General features: G+C 53.9%; 1 protein-coding gene across 1 annotated transcript in view; it reads right to left on the bottom strand.

Annotated features, from left to right (window-relative positions):
- SPTBN4 (spectrin, beta, non-erythrocytic 4) overlaps positions 1 to 20,326 on the bottom strand; it is a 66,254-nt gene extending 45,928 nt beyond the window's left edge. Inside the window, exons 1-12 of the mRNA XM_012733463.1 lie at positions 20,142 to 20,326; positions 10,444 to 10,595; positions 9,319 to 9,492; positions 8,796 to 8,887; positions 7,886 to 7,966; positions 6,809 to 6,924; positions 4,298 to 4,410; positions 4,026 to 4,213; positions 3,835 to 3,952; positions 3,409 to 3,567; positions 2,532 to 2,834; positions 1,500 to 1,650 (exon numbers count right to left, since the gene is read on the bottom strand). Of these exons, the coding sequence (XP_012588917.1) occupies positions 1,500 to 1,650; positions 2,532 to 2,834; positions 3,409 to 3,567; positions 3,835 to 3,952; positions 4,026 to 4,213; positions 4,298 to 4,410; positions 6,809 to 6,924; positions 7,886 to 7,966; positions 8,796 to 8,887; positions 9,319 to 9,492; positions 10,444 to 10,595; positions 20,142 to 20,313 (1,819 nt within the window). The 5' untranslated portion in view covers positions 20,314 to 20,326. The remainder of the gene's footprint in view (positions 1 to 1,499; positions 1,651 to 2,531; positions 2,835 to 3,408; positions 3,568 to 3,834; positions 3,953 to 4,025; positions 4,214 to 4,297; positions 4,411 to 6,808; positions 6,925 to 7,885; positions 7,967 to 8,795; positions 8,888 to 9,318; positions 9,493 to 10,443; positions 10,596 to 20,141) is intronic.
- Positions 20,327 to 21,068: the final 742 nt, after the last annotated feature.

The following is a 21,068-nucleotide window of genomic DNA, read 5'->3' as shown; positions in this document are numbered from 1 at the left end:
ACACTGCTGAGGGGAGCAGCGGGGGGGGGGGTCAGGAGAGGTCTGCACATGTGGGTCACTCCCTGGCCGGGATCGAACTGGCAATGAAGCGGCTGCGGACAGCCTGCAGTGCTGCATCCTAACCCGTCAAGCCACCAGGGAGGACCTAGATTCTTCCTTTTCTAACAAAACTCCCAGATCCTGCCGGGTGTGGCTCTGGGTAAAGAAGGGAGACGGGCCAGCCTCCAGCCTCCCAATCAGTGTCATGAGTCTGGGCCTGTTTCCTTACCAGCGAGACAGGAAAACGCAGCCCTCCCACCTGGCATAGAGTTTCACAGGACACCAACTAGAGACGGGTCACCCTGCCACCGCAATGGGGTGTGACAAAAAACAAAAGCACTCTGCCATCATGTCTGAGCACACACAAAACAGGAGCACCCTGCACAAGCCCCAGAGAGACAGCCACCAAGCCCCATGCCTGACTAGTGCCAGAGATGGCACAATTCCTGTTGTCCCCACCGCGCCTCAGTGACAAAAGTGATAAAGACGGATGGTCATCAAAGCAGCCCCTTTCCTGACAGCATCCACTCCACAGCAAGGCACACCCCAAGTCACCCAACACAGCCCACGGCTCGTAACAAGTCGCCCATCCCATCCTGTGCATCTCTCAGGCTGTGCAGAGCCAGCAGCTTGGCTGAGGGCGCTGGCGTCAGTAAGATGAGAACCTTACTAGAGCCAGTCTGGGTTTCGCCTGTCAGCACCCACGCCCTACCTCTTTCTCACTTCTTGTCTCTGGTTGGAGCTCACCCCTCAGGGGCCAGGATGGGCGAGCTGTCACATAGATGTGGACAACTACATAGAGGCTGGATTCCTGAGGTCCACACACGGGAAGGAACTCACAGTGGGCTAACGGAAGCTTTCCTCAGAACTCTGGTCCGACTATCAGGGCAAAGGGCCTATCTCCTACTGGGATGCGAAGCTTTGGGTATGGAAACCCAGGTCTGAATGAGTTGTACCTCGAGGAGAGGGCATGCCCAAAAGTCATAAACAGAGACTAGAGCCAGAGAGACATGACAGAGGGAGATGATGTCTCGAAAGCCACACTGAGCCATCATCCCTGGATGCAGCCGTACCTGAAGCCAACTTCAGTCTTCTCAGGACAGTATAGTGAGCTCAGTCAACACACTCCCTTTTCCTCCTTCGGATAATCGGATAATCGGTTGACTCTCTATCACCCACTACTGAAAATGCCCTGAATATCTACGGTATTCACTGAGATGTGGTAATGAGGAGCTACGCACATAACAAGTCCTCACTCAATGCGAACTATTACTATAGAATCCCAAAGAGGAAAGGTATGTGGTCCAACCTCCCCCTTAAGGCACTAACTTTCCCCACAAAACCCCTAGGACTGTGACCCTAGTCTCTGCTTGGATACCTCCAAAGACAAGGAGCCCACTCCTGCTCTCAGGAGTCAGTCTGCCCCGTAGGCCCCCCCCCACCCCCGAACCCAGACTCACCCTGCAGCTGAGAGAACCGCAGGGCAGCAGCGTTGAGTGCCTCCACGCGCTCGCTCTGGGCGGCAATGTCACCCTCCAGCAGGCCGTGCTTCTGCAGCAGGTCCTCGGCCTCCACCAGGTGCTGCCCACAGTCGCGAGACAGCAGCTGAGCCTACCGGAGGGGGCAGCACTGAGCAGGCTTTGGCCGGGCCTGGACCACCCCTCTCCTCCCATGGAGCGGCCCAGGCTCTGCTTGTCCGCACAGCAGGCCCTTCCCAGGCCGCTCCCTTGTCGGTCATCATCTCTCGCCACCAGTCTCTCGAATGTTCCATCTCTCACCTTCTCATTTCTCTGTCGCAGCATTTCCCTCTCTAAGCCTCCACTATCTGCCTCCGCCTCTTAGTTTTCTGTGTCCGTAGCTCTCTCTGCTTCCGCATTTCTTATCCCCATATCTCTACCTGTCTATCTTCTGTAGGCCTCTGTCTCAAATGGATTCCATCTGCCTACGTGTCTTTCTGTGCAGTCATTTATTTAGATTTCCATTGCTAACTGTTCTCTCCCTCCCTCTCTCTCATCGTTTTCCTCTGGTGTCATCCCTCTGTCTGAGTCTCTGTCCCTAACTCCACCTCTTTTTTACCTGTTTCTTTTTATTTAATCTTTTTAATTGACTTTGCATAGAAGCACTGGGGTGTAAGCCAGAAGTGGGGGTGGTGAGAGGATTCTCCAGAGACAGAGTGGGGAGCAGAACAGGCTGAATGGCTGAGATACACTACTGAGGGGAGCAGCGGGCGAGACAGGAGAGGTCTGCTGCACCGTGTGGGTCACTCGCTGGGCAGGGATCGAACTCAGGCTGTAGCAGGGATGCAGTGAGATTAACCCCGAGGCCAGCAGGGAGAGCCATCGTCCTTTTTCTTTTTTGGCCTCTACACATCTTCCTTTGTCTTTCTCTCTGTTCTTCTTTACCTCTTTCTGCCTCTCCCCTGCCCTCTGTATCTCTACGACAATTCTATCGGTGTCCCCCTCCTGGCACCCCAAGCCCCCCATGATGCCCACCTGCATCTCCTCCATCCAGTCCACCATGTACACCATCTCCTGGAAGACCTTCTGCAGGGCCAGGTTCTGCTCCAGCCGTGTTCTTCGGGCACCTACCAGCCCTGTCAGCAGGGCCCACTGGCGCAGGACACTGTCTCGCTGGGCCGCCACCCGCCGGGCATCGTAGTAGCCTTCAGCCGCCAGTGCCTGGGCCAACTCCGCCACGCCCTGCACCCGCTCCTCATAGGCGGCGATGTCGGCCTCGATGGCTTCATGCTTCTTCATAGCTGCCTCCACTGCCGGCAGCTCGTACCCAAAGTTGTCCTGGGGCAGGGCAGGCCACAGACACTCACCCACGTTGCCTCAGCAGTCCACCTGGCACCTTGGCCCTGTGTGAGCCTGGAAACTTCCCGACCTGCTCCTGTTACCCTGGGAACCAGTGCTGTCCTCCCCTGCTACATCTGTAATCCTGAACAGGTCGCCCGGGAAAGGGACCCCACACTTCATTGCCCCAGAGATGGGTGACTATGGCCTACTCCATCCTGTTACTTAGGTGACCAGTTCTGTCCTCCTTAGTTGCCCTGGACACCAGTACACCTCCCTTGTCACTGAAGAGTCTCATAAATACCCCCGATTTCTGAAAAGACTAACCCTGTCCTCATTAGTTACCCTGGAGATCAGCCTCACTCTCCTGTTACCCTGGAGATCAGGCCCACTCCCCTCCCCCACCAGTCACTTTAGGAGACCAGTTTTCCCTTCCTTCCCACCCTTATTCGTCACCTAGGAGACTAGCCAACACTTGTCTGTTGCTTAGGCGACCAAGGCTTCCTCTCTGGTCCCAGAGCCATCAGCCCCAGCCCCCTCCCTTTTCCCCAGAGCCAAGCCCTACACCTTGTACCTGGGAGACCAGCCGCTGGTTCTCATTTAGCCAGCTCTCCCTCATAGCTACTTTGTGGTCAAACCTCTGGGCCAGTAGTTCCAGCTTCTCCTGTCGAATCAGCTCAGCCCGTAAGGCAGCCTCCCGCTCATGCTCGGCCTTCTCCAGCTGGCCCCACGCCTGGGAAGAGAGGAAGAGGCACTCAGACTCCAACATGCCTCACCATCTCAGAGCCCTGACTTCACTGGCTCAGGTCACACCTCACACTTGCAGCACCTGTGGGCAAACTGGAGAAAAAGGTCTCCTTCTGGCATTTTCCTGCAGGAAAACTGTCACCCTGAATAGGCAGTCCATGATGCCTACAATGTAAACGGCTCCCTTGAGCAGAGCACAGCCTGGACCACTCCTCAGAGCAACCCCACCTGTTCCCCACATTCTCAGCCTCACCTTGTCTATATCCCAGATGCCACAGCCCTCCCGAGGCACAAAGAGGCGACGGTTGTAGGCGCGCAACTTGCTCTGGATGCTGAAGAGCAGCACCTCCAGGTTCCCCTTCTCCTGAAATCTGAAACGGCTGAAACTCAGGAGCCCTGCCTCCACACCGCCACCTGCGATCCTCCCTCCTGAACGGGCCTCACTTGACAGGCTTCTCCAGTGTGCAATAGGCCGTGAAAGCCTGAAGCTGCTGCTGCACCCCACTCAGGGAGTTGGCAAACTTCTGGTTGCTGATGAGGCCCACGGTGCGGTGGATCCAGGCCAGCAGCTCCGCCGCCAGCTCTTCGTAGCGCTCAATGATCTTGCCCACCTCCAACACCTGGTCCAGGACCTGACCCGGCAAAGGCCGGAAGGGTCAGCCTGAGCCCAGGGATGCCCCAGGTTGTCACCCGCCCCACTCCTGGGTTCATCAGACCTTCCCAATCCGCTTCCCCTCCACAGCCAGAGCCTTCATCTTGGAGAAATAGTGGTAGAAAGAGACCACATAGGTGATGATGGACTTCTCATCTGGAGCCTCCATGTTCACATCTAGGGGGCAAAGGAGAGTGAGGGAACGTCATGGTGAGCACTCCAACTGAGGGACTGGAGGATGGGGAGGGAAGAATGCCTAACCGTGTGGCCTTAGGCAAGACAGCTTCTCTCTTTCTCAGTTTTGGCTTTCGTTCACTCTTGATTTCTTTCTCTTTTTTACTCACAAATACTTCCTTTTTAAATTTAGTTTTGTGCTCTGTGCTTGTGCTTTTGACACGTTCTTTTTTGAAGATTTATTTATGCATACAGAACTAGGGTGTAGGTCAGAGGTGCAGGGGATGAGAGGATTTACCAGAGACAGAGTGGTCTCTGCAGCAGAAAAGACACATATACCAAAATACACTGTGAGGGGAGTAGTGGGGAGACAAGAGAGGTCTGCTGCACCATGTGGGTCAGCCCCCTGGCTGGGGATCAAACATGTGCTGCAGTAGCTGCCGACAGCCTCACAGTGCTGTGCTTTAACTCGTTGCACCACCAGGGTGGGCCAGTTTTTGTACCGCTCTTCTGGAGTGCTATCTCTGGGCCACAGTTGACCCACTGTCACAATAAGGATGACCATAGTGCCTGTCAGGGAGGAACACTGTACCATCAGAAAGCATAGCCTGGCACAGAGAAGAAAAATCAACAAATTCTAGTTATCCTTTTAATTGACCCACAAGTGGCACAGCAATATCCTCAGCCCTCTGGATCGGACACCTTCCAAACACCTAAATGCCAGGCACTGAGCAGAAGACAGCTTTAAGGCCTGAATTCTGCAGTTGGAAGTATGGCCTATTGGTTTTCGCTGTGACTCTGAGCAGGAGACATCCCATCTCTGCCCTCTGTCTCCGTTGCCTTAACACAGTACAAGTTCCAGCCGACCAGGTCAGTGTGAGGAGGAACAGGAACAGGTTTGATAAAATCCTCAGCCGTGAACTTGGCACCTAGTTGATGCTAAGAAAAAGGGAGAGAGGGAGGACGGGTGCTGGGTGTGATCTGGATTGGGGGTGAGGTTGACGTCAGGTGTACCCCTGCAGGTAGTCTGAAAAGGAAAGAGGTCGGCAGAGGAATGAGCGCTGGATGTGGGTAGACCTGGTGTGGAGAAGGGGCAGGAAGGGCTGCAACTGGGGTGGGATGGAGAAGGCAGGGAAGATGTTGTTGTGAAGGGGAGAAAGCTGGGATGGAGTGGTGAGGATGGGGGGTATGAGGCAGGGATGGCATTGGCTTTGAGGCTGGGGCTGCGGTTGAAACTGGAACCCCGAGAGAGACGAAACCAGCCAGAAGCTGGTGGCACCAGAAGCATGCCCACTCTGCTGCTACACTGTCCACCACCCCTTCTGTGTTATTCCAGGGCAGCCTCTGGCTGCTGGAGCTCCCCAGGAAGCACCAAATTCCCTTTTATATATGGCGCCTGGAAAATAAAATGGACCAATCAGGTGTAAGCTAGGAGCTGATTGGTGCTAAAGGATCCAATCAGCCATAGGTTTGAAAAAATGATCCAATCATGCTGGGGGGGGGGGAGGGCTTGAAGGAAGATACAAGGCAGCACAGGCAGGTACTTGGGGCTTTCTATTCCAGCTCCAAAGAAGCAGCAAGATCACCTAACAATAGACCAAGAAGGATGGGGAACCCGAGTCCTCTTTGCAAATATGGGGCCACCATATCAATCCCCAGTCCTGTCTCTGACATTGCCTGAAAGGAGCCCCAAAGGCCCGGGCCTGGTGTCTGGAAGAGCTGTTTGTTGGTGGTATCACCAATACCTCACAAAGAGATGTTAACACTGGGGGGCTCTGACACTGCCTCATGCTGCCCAGCACAAGTGCCAGGGCTGTTTAGCACTTTTGACAGGTGGCCAGAACTCTGTGTCTGGGCCACCTCTGAGAGCTGCTCCCACTTACTTCTGAACACTGTGGATGCTATCTGGAGTGATCTAGTCAGCTACTATGGCTACAGTAAGTTTTTGTTTCCCTTGTTTGGTTGAGCCCCATTATTATTGTTCCCTGAGCCTGGGGTACCTTACAACTCTGTGTGTGAGTGAGAAGAGAACCCTGTAACAGTGGCCTCTACCTTGACACTATCTTTGACCCATGATAACCCCTTGTTCTATAGAACCCCTTGTTCTGTTCTTTTGTAGGGCTAGGGAGAATGGGGGTTCGGTTGAGGAAAAGATGGCTAAGGATGGGTTTCGGGAAGGGGGTGGAGGTTAAACTGGAGATAGAAATGGAGGTGGGGTTTGGGATGGAGAAAGTCAAGGATGTGCGAATGAGAAGTGCGGGGGCTGGAGGTGAGTAAGGAAGGGAATTGGGATTGGAATGACCTGCAGATTTGGGATGGTGGCACAGTAAAATGCAGCTGATGGCATTGGAGTTGAGGGCCCCCCAAAAGGCAGTGGAGGCTGGGGTCAGGTGTGGCTCACCCTCAGGGTCCAACAGACGCGTCAGTCCCAGGTGCTGCTCGGCTGTGCGGAAGGCTCTCTGCAGGTTGTAGTTGGCATTGGACTTGGTGAGTTTGCTGAAGTCCACGAGATCGGGCCTGGGCAGGGGCACAGAGCGGGGCAGGCAGCAGGCAGGCTCCAGAGCCATGGGCAGGCAGAGGGGAGGGGCACACCCGGCCAGGGGAACATCAAGTGTGCATTTAATTGTGCTGCATGAGGACAGTGTGCTGCTCACAGCGTGCAAGTGTGTTCTGGGTGTGTTCCTGTCACGTATGATGTCTAGTGTGAGGTCTGGAACCCATCCACCCCACTCACTCATCTCCCACTGTCACTCTGGGTGAGTTACTTCCCCTCTCTGTGCCCCTTTCCTTGCTTAGAAAATGGGGAGATTCATGGCATCTGCCCCTGCGGATCACTGTGAATGACCCGCTGGCGAGCCGTCAGAACTATGCCAGCCACACGGGAGCGCTCAGTCCGTGTGACCACGGTTCGCACGACCCCTGTGACAGCTTGTGGGTTTGTGAGGCAACACGTGTCCGTATCAGAAGTTGGGTTCTGTCACACCAGAACAGGTAACCCCAGTCTCTAGGCCTCAGTTTCCCAAATCTATCATAGATGTAGCCTGTCTGGGGGCCAGCCCTCAGTCACGTCAGCACAGCCCTGAGGTATGAAGAGCTAGGGTGGGGGGAGCCAGGACACTTCGGGGCTCCCCTTGAGGAAGGCCTTTCAGGTAGGAGAGGCACTGTGCAGGTGATGGAGAAAGGGGTGAACTCCCCGCCCCAGGGCTTCCAAGCAGCAGGCACAGGCTGTGTCTGCACACGCGTGTTTGTGAGTGTGCTCACATATGTATGAATGTGTCCGCGTGTGCAGAGCGGGTGAGCCCAGACGAGGGTCCGTATGGGTGTGCACGTGTATGGAAGCAGGAAGAGCATGTGTATGTGTGCAGGGGTGAGGGTGGGCCCTGTGTCTGTATCCCTGCATGTGCATGTGCAGGGGTGGAGCTGAGAGGCTTGGGGCAGGGCTCAGGGGAGGGCTGGGCTGCCGCAGGCTGGGAAGTACCTGTGCCGGTGAATGAGCGCATTGAAGGCCAAGCCGTCCCGCCAGCTGGTGGTGAAATTCTGGATGTTTACCTCAGGGTAGCTGGCAGCATGGCAGGAAGAGATAGGCAGAGATAGAGAGTCAGGAGAGGGAGGGAGGGGAAGACAGGCGTGGATGGACGGATGGATGGGCAGACAGATGGATGGAGCAGGCCAGGGAATGAGGAGACAAGGGCGGAGCAAAAAGGAAAGAAGGGCCAAGAGGAGGAAGAGGAGGTGGGAGAGAGGGGAAGGGAAAGGAGGAGAGAGAGGAGCAGCAGGGAGAGAAAAGGCAGACACGGAGGAAGAGGACGGAGGAAGAGGAGGGCAGGGAGAAACAGGCACCTCTGCAAGGCAGCCCCAGAGCGCGAGTCAGACCCTGACTCTGCCCCATCGCCACCCTCACCCACCTTCCGGCTTCCTCCCAGAGGCTGTTCCCCAGAGCGCTCTAGTTCCAGGCCAGGCCCTCCCCACAAGGCAGACTTGGGGGCCAGCACCATGCATCCCCCATCTCAGCCACCATGAGGGACCCGGCCCTGAATCCCCAGGGCTGCCCGAGTCCTGGTATGCGCCCTTCTGAGCGTGTCTGCTGTGGGGGCTATGGCCAGAGCTCTAGGAGAGGGCTGGGGATCCCCCAGGTGCACATGAGGCCTCTTGAGGTACTGGACACAGTGAAGGGAGAAGGGAGCACCACTCCCCAGCACCCCCGGCCCCTGAGGAGTCCCAGGCCTCAGCCGTATGCGGGCATCTGCGTCAACCGGGTTAGTCAGACGGATGCGCTTCCTTACTGGTTCCTTAGCCTCAGACATGACTTTTGACACCAAGGTCATGGACTTCCCGCTGCATCAAGGGGAGGGCCTCCTCCACCCCTTCCACCCCCAGACAGGGCTCACCCCGCTGTTTTCATCTGACACCACAAGAGCAGTGCATCCTTGGCAGAGCGGGTCTCTCTGTTGTCCTCAGTCTCAATTTTGATGACTTGAATCTGTGAGGTCACAAAAAATGGCTGCTGGGTCCTGGAGGGGCTGAGCTTAGGAAATACCCTCTGACCCTGCTGCCTTTAGAGGACAGAGGAGATAGAGGGGCAGATCCCAGCTCCAGTGGGGCTTCAGGAGTGTGAGGGTAGGCCATCCACTGGTCACCCATAATCGGGGAGGTGCCTGAGGATGCAGTGGCTTCCCTCTTGACACCTGCACCACTTCCTTGAACCAAGTCACCAGCATCTTCCCCATGGGCTAGGGCAGTGGCCGCCACCCTGGTGTCTCTGCCCCCTCCCCCACAGTCTGCTGCCCCCTTGGTCCAGAGGGACCATGTGAACAGCAAGGTCAGATTATGTGCCTCCTATTCTCCACACTCTCCTTACTTACGCACACTTACTCAGGGGTCCCTTGGGGGCAGGGGTCACGTGGGGATCACCTGGAAGCGAAGGATGATGGTCCAAACCAGCCCCAGTGTCAGCCGGTGGTTCCCGTCCACGATGTCATGTGAGCCCACGTTCTCCAGGTGCACGCGCTGCTCCTTCAGGAACTGCAGCGCTTTGTCCACGTTTTCCAGTGAGTGGATCCTCATCCGACCGCGCGTGGGCCTTGGCTAGGGCAGCAGGGGCGTGGGCAGACCCAGCGCCTGGCCAAAAGCACCGTGCCCTCGGCCCCCACCCCTTTCAAAGAGGCCCACCTGCCTAGCCACGCCCCCTGGATGCCCAGCGCGGGCCACGCCCCTTGGGTGTTACCAAACGCCGGGGACCCAGTCCTTCCAAAGCCAGCGCTGGACCCTTTCCTGATGCGCAACCCTTCAGGCTGAAGCCAGCCTGGCCCCGCCCCTCTGAAGCGCGGTGTAGCCCTAGCCCCGCCCCTTCTGAGCATCCCTGCCCCAGGCCACCAGTATCTGTGCGCTAGTTCCGTGGCCACACCCCCTTCCCACCTAGCCACGCCCCGTCCCAGGCCGCTCCCTGCGGAGAGGGGCGGCCCTTCCATTGGCCCTTGTTCCTGTTCTATAGCTTTGCCCTCACAACATCCTGAGCTCCAAGATCTGGGTCCTTAAATTCACCTCTGGACCCATCAGAACTCCGCTTGGCGATGAAGCCCCACCCAAGCCCAGAAATACTACTGTACCCATCCAAGTCACACCCCATGCAAGAGTTCCACTCCCCCCTCCAGCGACCTAGGCTCACCCTTCCCATGACTATGGACCCCAGTTTAGAAAGCCACACCCACCTCCACGGACCCCCGCTACAGCCTTCCATCTGTCCCTCTTTGATGGCCATGTCCCTTGCTGCTGCACTATCCAAGCCTATCCCTTCTAATAGTGTCCATCTCCCATCGCCCCTTTCCCTCCAACCCAATACCAGAGTCCCTTCACCTTCCTTCCACAAGGTCTCCCTTGAGGCCGCCAGGCTCCCCACAACTAAGCTCCGCCCCGGCGATAGCCCCGCCTACCAGCATGGCGGGCCTCTCCCTGCCTGGGACACTCCACCCCTGTCCAGCGGTAGCCTAGCCCAAGACCCCGGCCACCCCGCTGTCCCTGCATTTCAGCCCCCCTCACCAGCTGCTCCCCGGACAGCACTTCCAGGAGCCTCGTGAGCACGAAGCCATCGCGGAGGTCTGCATAGAGGTCCGCGATGTGGCCGCCGACGCGGGCGAGGTGTGAGTTCACCCACTTAGTGAAGGTTTTCTTCTGCACGGCTTCCCGCTCATCTGAAGGACAGATCCCATTTCCAGTTACACCCCAGCCCTCCGCTGCCCTAACAAACTGCAGTAGACCCTGCAACAATCAGATCTTTAGCGCTAGAAGCCTCCCATCTGGAACAAAGCCCCTCTCGCCCCCCACCCCCATATATCTCACTCCCCGCAGCTCACCCCCCCCACACACACACACACAGCTTCACAGTCTAGATTTTTCTGAGACAGCACGTCCACAGGACCCTTTCCCTGGTCGATTCTCTCCCTTCATTAAACGAGTGCCTGCCGGTTAGGTGCCCAGCACTGTCCAGGCTCTGAGAACACATGAGCCCTCACATCGCAAAGCTCAGCTTAGTGCCGGTACCTATAATACAGCAGGGTGCCAGCAGGCTCAGGAGGTGGAGGGACAGGGTGAGAGCTGGGTCTCAAAAACAGCTGTGGCTGGGCCCTCCCTGGTGGCACCGGGGTTAAAGTGCAGCGCTATGAAGCTGTCTGCAGCCACTGCAGCACGAGTTCGATCCCCGGCCAGGAAGTGACCCACATGGCCCAGCAGACCTCTGCTGTCTCCCCGCTGCTCCCCTCAGCACTGTGTTTCAGTCCATCTGCCTGTTCTGCTCCCCACTGTGTCTCTGGTGAACAGAAACTGGAAACAGGGGTGAGGGGTCACCCCAGTTTTTGCATGCATAAATAAGTAAATTTTTTTAAGTCAATATGATGAGACTAATAGAAATTCAAATGCCATAGCTTGTTTGTTCAATTGTTGGACAGGAAGAGACCTGTGTGGACACGCGATCGTCAATGACACACAGGCAAGGATGACAGAAGCATGCCGTGTTGGATATCTAGCTGGTGATTCTGTCTTCCAAGAGCTGGTGCCAAAGAGCAGCTTTTGGCCAATACTGAAGTGGACGGTCAGTGGCTCCTAGTGTGAAATCCGCAGATGGACAGTTGGATTCAGTCTTCCTCTGTGGATGACCCACCTGTGACTTCAGGGGGGTCATTTCTCTTCTTTGAACCTCAATCTTCTATTTGCAAAATGAAGGCTTGGGCTAGATCCGTCCCTTCAGTGGGTTTTGGGGGGTGTTGGATTTTTATTTCAGAACTCATGCTCAGAGGGGAAGGGCCCATGAGAAATGTTTTATTTTGTCATTTCAAATGAAAAGCAACATATCCTGCACCATCTGGATACTAACTTCATAAAGAGCCATGCGATTTCAGTTTTACGATCCCGTTATCACGGAGCAGAACGCCAGGCAAGCAGGCTCCACGAGCTGAGCTGTAGCCACCCCTGAGAGGGGTAGTGGCCGCACGGCCCCCGCCACTGGAGCCACGCACGAACACGGCCTGGTGTTGCCACGTCATGCGATACTCTACCAGGAGCCAAAAATCTGGATTTTTTAAAACAGATTTATTTTTATGTATTTATGCATACAAGAACTGGGTCCAGGCCAGAGGTGCGGGGGTGAGAGGATTCACCAGAGTCAGAGCGGGGGACAGAACAGGTGGGTTGACTGAAACACCCTGCTGAGAGGAGCAGCGGGGAGACAGGAGAGGTCTGCTGCGCCCTGTGGGTCAGCTCCCTGGCTGGGCATCAAACTCGTGCTGCGGACAGCTTCATAGTGCTGAGACTTAATCTCTTGTGCCACCAGGGAGGCCCGGACTTGTCCCAAATTTTCCTCCCATTTTCATAGGGAGTATATATGACGATGCTGGGGATGGAGATGGGAGGGTGGGGACAGGGGTGGAGAGAGCCTGCTGTCCATCTCTGAGAAGAGTGGACATCACAGAGTCCATGCAGCCTTTGCAAGCAACCATTAGGCAGACACAGAACCACATGGAGGGGTCTCTGGCGTAGCACTGGGTGAGGAAATAACGCAGCAGTAAATGCCATCCAGAGCGTGAGGAAACCTGCGTCAGTCAGCAAGACGTGCTATACACAGGCATGTGTGTACTGCTACGTGTCTGTCTGTCTGCCTGTGTGGCTGCAGTCCAGTAGGACGCTGCAGTCCAGTAGGAAAGGATCAGCCGCCCCAGAATGTTTGGATCAGGCCTCCCTAAGATACATCGCTTCGGCAGGCGGATTACCGTGAACTTTATTATTGAATTTATTTTGGAAATTTTACTATCCCCTTAACTACCCAAAAGAACGAAACTCAGGAATATTACCCAGAATTAGGGTTTTATCACAAGTAACCCTTTTTCCACAAACAGTAGGCTGACCATTAACCCCAGATCTTAGATCTGAGACCCTGAAGAGGGGGAGGACGAGGGGGAGGAGACAGTAGAGAATGGGGGAGCATAGTGGAGTGTGAGGGGGGACAGTGGGCACTGTGGGAGCAGGGAAACTGTGGTGGCTGTGCCAAGGGCACAAATCCTGTATTGTGGAAAATAAACGAGGATGTTTAAAAGCAATTTTAAAATAAATGACTTCCTCCCCCAGAGCGACCTGTCCATCCGGCAGGGCAAACAAGTAATTACAGAGCAGGCGCACTAGGAGACCCTCCGCTGTCATGGCAGCCCCGGCCTGGCCCGCGACTAGCTCGGGTATAGACCCTCCAGGGTCCCCCCCGACCCTGGGTCTGCGTCTCTAGGTTCCTCTGGTGAGGAAACCTGCGCCAGTCAGCAAGACGTGCATGTCTACACACAGACATGTGTACTGCTACACGTCTGTCTGTCTGTCTGCCTGCCTGTGTGTCTGCAGTCCAGTAGGACTGCACATACATAATGAAATTTGTTTTTTCTCCTGTCCTATGAATCTGTCTGATGCTAACTTGATTATTTATCCAGCCTGAGAAGAACTCAGAAGGGTAGAGGGAAATTTCCTCTCCTCTGGGACAAGAATGAAGCTGAATCCACTGGGCATCCATGCGTGGGATGTAGAACAAACGTTCAACTACTCTATAGACCACAATAAATCTCAAAACTATCATTCAGCTAATAAATCTAAATATGAAAGAAATACAATGAGACTTGTAGAAGGAAACATCAAAGACTCTTTCAGGAACCTTGGTTTAGGCAAAGAGCTGACAAAGCATCAGCTATCCAGGAAGTAATGATGAAATCATTACCAATTTGGACTACCTTCCCTTTAAGAAATATAAGGATGAAAAGACACGTCATGGAGTGGGAGAAAGTATTCACAGCACAGGGCCCTCCCTGGTGGCACAACGGGTAAAATGCAGCACCATGAAACGGCTGGCAGCCACTGCAACAAGAGTTCGATCCCCAGCCAGGGAGCTGACCACAGGGCACAGCAGACCTCTCCTGACCCGCCCGCTGCTCCCCTCAGCAGTGCACTTCATCAATCTGCCTGTTCTGCTCCCCACTCTGTCTCTGGTGACTCCTCTCACAGCCCCTGCACCTCTGGCCTGTACCCCACTTGTGTATGCACAGATTCCTGACAAAGGGCTGGACCCAGGAACACATGTAAAACTCTTGCAAGACAATTGAGAACAGAAGGAAAGTGGACAAGCGGCTTGAATGGGCGCTTCCAGGCGGCTGTCCAAATTAGCTGCTGTTCCTCATCAGACGATGCACCTCAAACCACAATGGAATGCACACCCCCAGAATGACTCAAATCAGTGACACAGACGTCCCCAGGCTGATGTACAGCAAACACGCCCCCCACACAGCAGCATGAACAGAAAAGGACACCGACTGGCCAGTTCCGCTAAAGTTCGAGTACATGTAGGCTTGACCTTTGCACTTGACCCACCCATAGCACTCCTGGCTAGTATAAGCCACCTAAGTCCATCCGAATAGGTGTGATGCTGGGGTGGGGGTATTTTTAGAGAAAAAAATGAGGTTGCAACAGAAAAGCACCCAAACGTGTGCTAGAAAGTTTAGAAAAACAATAGTATGTAACTGTTTTTTTTTTGTTTGTTTGTTTGTTTAGTCATCACTTGAAATACACGGTATTACCAGTTGATAATTCAGGGGTCGGGGGGAGGGGATGTCTTGAATGACTCCACAAACTCAGATTTTACGGCCTCCACCCACACCGGGCCAAAGACATCCAAGGCACCAAGGGCTGGAAACCTCTTGTCATCACCACCAAAGAGAGGGTGCTGGGAACTGCGGGTGGAGATGAGCAGCCAGACTAGGCATACAACAGAGATACGTGGGCCTTGGGGGTGCTCGGTTTTACACTGGCCTTCAGCGTGCTATTGGGGTCCCAGCTCAGCAGAACTGTTAAGAAGAATTCACCAGTTTCTCTCTCACTCTTTGGTCCTGGGTTATTCCTTTCTTTATCCCCCCCTTTTTAAAGAGAGGTTTATTTATTTATGCATACAAGAACTGGGGTGCAGGTCAGAGGTACAGGGGGGAGGTGAGAGGGTTCACCAGAGACAGAGTGGGGAGTAGAACAAGTGGGTTGACTGAAATACACTGCTGAGGGGAGCAGCAGGGAGACAGCAGAGGTCTGCTGCTCCCTATGGGTCAGCTCCCTGGCCGGGGAACCAACTCAGTGCTGCAGTGGCTACCGATAGTTTCAGTGCTGCGCTTTAACTCCTTGCACCACCACAGAGGGCCCCATTTCCCCTTTTTGTAAGCAAATCCTTTATTAAAGGATTTGTATGTGCCTGCAGTTGAGTCTCGCTATAAGCCCCTTTTAAGTGCCCAGGTGAGGACACACACTCAGGCTGTAACAGGGTGGTCCCCAGGAAAAAGGGGAAGTTCCAGGTTCCCTGCCCCACCCAGAAGGAGGGTGGAGCTGAGCAGAGAAAAAGGAGAAGAGAGAAGAAGAGAAAGAGGCAGGGAGGCAGGATGGAGAGCCAGAAGGAGACCTGAGGAAGCCACATGGAGCAGCAAGCCTGTGAGGAAGAAACCGTGCTTGTTTCCTGACCCTGGATTGGTTAGGGCAGATGTGGGTGAGAGACCTGTAGGGAGGTGACTATGGCAGTGTTTATATTGATTTTGATGTTGCTCTTTTCCCCCCAGACTTGCCGGGCCACTTCTGACCCTTTTCCATGGGTCCCAGCCAGAAGGTGCCTCAGCCTTGTTCCTTTTCCTTAAAGTCTTCTATGCTTTGTCTTGATGCAGCGGATGGCAGAACCTATTTAGAGCAGCGGGTTTGGGGGTCCAGGGGTGCCCCTTTCCCTGTCCTGTAACAAGGCCAATGCATTTCACATCGGGGTTCACAACTGTCCTGTAACAGTTATGCTCCGGTTTGTGGGAGCCCTAAACTAGAAGCACCTCAGCGCTGTACCAACAGGTGCATGGGACCTTGGCTGCTGGCAGGGTGGAGTCACGGGACAACACCACGGAACACCTCCACGTTCAAGTGGATGTGACGAAGCCACAGCAGAGTGCTGAATGGCTGAAGTCAGACACACAGGGTGGCTGCGTGTCCACGTACGTCAGGTTCAAACACGCACCGAAAGTGTGTGCGGTGAGACAGCAGGACAGCGGTCACCCTTGGGTGCAGGGACGGAGGGTCCTAGGGGGCTCCCACGGGGCCTCAGGGTTTCCTGGTGCTCCTCCCTAGAGGGAACTCATCTGTGGAAGTGCTGGGCACCCGGGGTTCATATGCCCACTGCACCCACACCTGCCCTGAAGAGCTGAGACTTAAGAGGAATGCACACTAACAAGGCTCATTTTTCCGAAGTCGGGAGGGAGCCACAGGAAGGATTTGCTGCACAGCTACTAGATGGTTGCCTCTGGGTGAGGCACCGGTGTGAGATGAGGGAATAAAAGATACTAAAGATTGGCCCTCCCTGGTGGTGCAGCGGGTTAAAGCACAGCACTAAGAATCTCAAGCCGTTTCCTCATGAGTTCGATCCCCGCCTGCCCCGGAGGTGACCGCATGGCGGGGCAGACCTCTCCTGACCCGCCCGCTGCTCCCCTCAGCAGTGTACTTTGTCGATCTGCCTGTTCTGCTCCCCTCTCTGTCTCTGGTGAAGCCTCTCACCGCCCCTGAACCTCTGGCCTGTACCCCAGTTCTGTATGCACAAATAAATAAATCTTTAAAAAAAAAAGATACTAAAGACGAAGGGATAAAGAGAAAGGGACCTTTATAGACTGTAAGCTGAAAACTGTGGAGTGTGATAAAAGGAACTTTATAAACCTGAGGTCCAGGCTACTTTTTAAAATTATCTTTACGCAGGGAGCCCCCTACCCACCATGGCATAAGGGGCTGAAGTGCAGCACTATGAAGCTGTCTGCAGCCACTGCAGCATGAGTTCAATCCCCAGCCAGGGAGCTGACCCACAGGGCGCAGCAGCCCTCTCCTGTCTCCCCGCTGCTCCCCTAAGCAGTGGGTTTCAGTAGATCTGCCTGTTCTGCTCTCCACTGTCTCTGGTGAATCCTCCCACCCCTGTACCTCTGGCCTGCCCCCCAGCATTTGTATACATCAATAAATAAACCTTAAGAAACATGTATCTTCACGTTAAAAAAAAAAAAAAAGTAACCGAGAACTCTGCTGCAAGGTTTGACCCTATTTGGAAGAGAGAAAAACCACCAGGAGATAAACTGGCAAAGGGATGCGAGAGAATCGCCCTCTAGTGGTCCGGCCCACATCAGCACGGTGAGACGCAAGGTGGTTTAGCGTCAACATGAAGGCTGCTGGGTTGTGGTTTGGATACAGAGTCCAAGTAAAGTGTTTTCCTTTCGAGACTTGTAGGCACAAGGGACATAAACAGAGCTGTGGGTTTACGAGCACTTAAGAAAACTATAGTTATGATAACTTAAGTAGATAGGGAGGTGCGTGAGGACATTTTCGTTCTTAAAGGGGGTCCCTATGTTTCTCGGGACCTAGCTGCTGTCTTCCGTATGCAGGAAGGTGCTCAGAATCGGCAATTCTAAAGCTTGAAGAGCACTCAATCCTCATCTCGCCTCTGCTTCAAATCTGGCCATGGCTCCCTGGTGCCCTCACACCCTTTAGGGTGGCCTGTAGGGCCCTTCAAGACCAGGCTCCCTGCTGGTGCAAGGGTTAAGACTCAGCACTATGAAGCCACCCACAGCCACTGCAGCATGAGTTCGATCCCCGGCCAGGGAGCTGACCCACAGGGCGCAGCAGATCTCTCCTGTATTGCCCGCTGCTCTCCTCAGCAGGGTATTTCAGTCTGCCTGCTCTGCTCCCCACTCTGGCTCTGAGGATGAATCTTCTCACTTCCCCCAACCCCCCCACATTTCTGGCCTACACCACAGCCCTTGTATATATAAATAAATAAATACAAAAAAAAAAAACAGACTCCTATCAACACTTCTAGCTTCTGGAGGTCTTGCTTAGCCTGTTACCTCTCCACCCCAGGCTTCATCGCTAGCCCTTGAGGCCCTGGCCTCCTCCTCCAGGAAGCCCTCTGACTCCCTAGATGGGGTCAGAGCCCTCAGCTGGGCTCCACAGTCCCTTCACTTCCAGTCACAGCCTTGCACTGTGCCACGCCTGCCCCCCCCCCCGTGGTCATCCTGATTAGCTGGATGGAGCAGGCAGGGGGTGAGGGAGTCCTGCAGGGAACGGGGTCAGGGCTGGCTCAGTGACCACAATGTTCCTCATCTGGCACGGCGCAGGCCAGGCACTGGGCACATTTGTGTGTGAAATAATCCGTGAACTTTAAGTTGCTAGGATCCCAAGTTTTAAGAAAATGTTTAAGAAAAAAAGGTACTTTTAAAAAAAAAGATGTATTTATTTAGGGTTCTCCCTGGTGGTGCAACGGGTTAAAGCACCACATTATGAAGCTCTCCAAAGCCACTGCAGCATGAGTTCGATCCCCGGCCAGGGTGGGTGACCCACATGGCGCGGCAGACCTCTCCTGACCCGCCCACTGCTCCCCTCAGCAGTGTATTTTGTCAGTCTGCCTGTTCTGCTCCCCACTCTGTCTTGGTGAATCCTCTCACTGCCCCTGCACCTCTGGTCTATACCCCAATTCTGTATGCATAAATAAATAAATCTTTTTAAAAAGAAAGAATTCTTAAATTTCATGCACAAATATGTATCCAGTGCCTGGCCAGTGCTGGGGCAGGTGAGGGACATCGTGGGCACTGAGCCAGCCCTGACCCTGTCCTCACAGGGCTCCCAGTAGAATGGAGAGCTCCATCCAGCCAAATCAGAGTGACCCAGAGCGGGCAGGCCCAGAGGGAATTACTAGACTCCTGAGATTCTCAGAGAACCACTTCTGACTTTAGGACTTGCTGATTTCATAATTATAACATCTATGGTTCATTACAATACTGCATTTTCCTAATATGTGATGACCCAGGGGCCCAAGGTGATAAGGGTCTAATGTTTTAAAAGCTTATGATTATGAAGGTTCTCGGGGTCTTGGCTTATAAAGTTTTAACACTGATGTTTAAAAACTACTGATTTTTAAAGCCCTACGAATATAAAGGCCTAAGGTTCAATTGTCTGTAATTGGAAAGGTCTAAGGTTCTAAGATTCTACCACTATACAGTCCTTTGGTCTCTGCTTTTTTTTTTTTTAAGCAGTGGATCATTTTATTCCTACAAAGCCATCCTTCATTAAATGCGCCCTGTCGGCCCTCCCTGGTGGCCCAGCAGGTTAAAGCACAGCATGAGTTCGATCACCACCTTCCCCTGAGCTGACCCACATGGCGCAGAAGACCTCTCCTGACCCGCCTGCTGCTCCCCTCAGCTGTGTATTTCGTCTGTCGGCCTGTTCTGCTCCCCACTCTGTCTCTGGTGAATCTTTTCACTGCCCCTCCACCTCTGGCCTGTACCCTACTTCTGTATGCATAGATAAATAAATCTTTAAAAAAAAGAAAAAAGGGACTGTCAAGCCAAGCTTCATCCCTGTAAGTGGTCTTGACTTTCTTTGTTCTAAAATGCCTTCTCAGCCTTCGGGAGTGGGCCTGGACGGGGTGTATAATGCCGAAGGGAGGGAGGTTTGGCTTTTCTACTTTAAACTGCTCAGGATCAGCATTTCTGATCTGAAACCCGAAAGGTTTGGGATAATGAAACTGTGGGGATATGTGCATGAGAGTTTGGGTTCTGAGCATCTAAGGTCCTAGAGGCAGGGTGGTACAAGGGGCTAAGATGCAGCACTGTGAAGCTGTCTGCAGCCACTGCAGCACGAGTTCAATCCCCGGCCAGGGAGTGACCCACACAGCGCAGCAGACCTCTCCTGTCTAGCCCGCTGCTCCCCTCAGCAGTGTATCTCAGCCATTCAGCCTATTCTGCGCCCCACTCTGTCTCTGGTGGATCCTCTCACCCTTCTCGCCCCTGGCCTGTGTCCCCAGGTCTTCAGTACATAGATAAATAAATCCTTAAAAATAAATAAATAAATAAAGTTGCCCCCAGCAGCCGCATGTGGCTTTTTAAATTGAATTAATTAAAACTAAATACTACTCAGTCTGCCTCGTATACTGGCCGTAGTTCAAGTGCTCGCAGCCGCGAGTGCTGGCCGTCAGAGTAAGTCACCGAGAAGTTTCCCTTCACGGTGGGAAGTTCCACTGGACAGTACTTTCCCCAAGAGCGCAGTTCTAATGTCTGAGCTCTCCCCAGTCTCCAAGGTGCCGAGGTTCTCAGGCAGTGGGGGACACAAACACCACCCCAGCAACCCCTTCCCTTCCCTCCCTCCCTCCCCCCACCCACCCCTCCTCCAAGTACCTGCCAAGGCCTTGATCCTGGAGCACTCGAAGAGTGAGGCAGCTGCAGTGGAGGCAAGGGGCTGCTCCCGCTCCCAGCCCCGGTCAGGACTCTCCCAGCGGGTAGCGGGGTTGTTGTTGTTAGAGGCGGGCAGGCCCTCCATGTTGTCCAGCTCCCCTGGTACCTGTGCCATTGGGGCGGGAGAGGCCTGGCATGGACAGAGGCAAGTTAGGGCTGGAGTCAGCAGGCTGTGAATCCTGTCCCCTCTCTCATCTCAGTTTCCCCATCTTTAAAGTGGACCTAATAGCGACAATAATAAGTTTGTCCTGACAATAATAAGTTTGTCTCAAGGTTGTGACACAACACCTGCCTTAGTGTAGGGACTCAGCAAATCGTCGTTATTCTTGTTAGAACAGTAAGACGAGGATGTAGCAGTAACAATAATTAGCCTTTATCAGCACTGTGCTCCCTGCTTGATATTCATTATCTAATTGAATTCCCACCAAGTTAATTCCCTAAGGATAAGGTAGGAATCAACCTATTTTACCGAGGAGAAAACTGTGGCACAGAGAGGTTAATTCACTTGGCCAAGATCACACAACTAGTGAGAAGCCAGAATTCCAATCTGATAGAACAAGCACATTAACTGACCCAATTCCTCACCCCTAAACCCACATCTTATGCCGTATAACTCATCAGTGTTCTACTGTGGGGACAAGAGGGCAGAGGAGTGAGGCTGGGGGACACCCACACCCCTGATTCTGGGTGTGAACACATGGCTTGCTTTGATCACCTGAGTTAGGTATATGCGCTAATAAGTTGTGAGCCTATGAGTTGTGTGTGTTTTTGCTTGTGCTTGACGGTGGCCCTAAGAAAAGCGCTCCTGGGCTGATCCAGGCCCAAGACCCTAGTCATTCCCGCCAAGGCCAGCCAGAACGGCCAGTAACC

This window comes from Condylura cristata, unplaced genomic scaffold (assembly GCF_000260355.1).
Source record: "Condylura cristata isolate star-nosed mole 26May11 unplaced genomic scaffold, ConCri1.0 scaffold00041, whole genome shotgun sequence".
NCBI lineage: Eukaryota > Metazoa > Chordata > Mammalia > Eulipotyphla > Talpidae > Condylura > Condylura cristata.
This window is presented reverse-complemented; position numbering and strand designations above follow the sequence as displayed.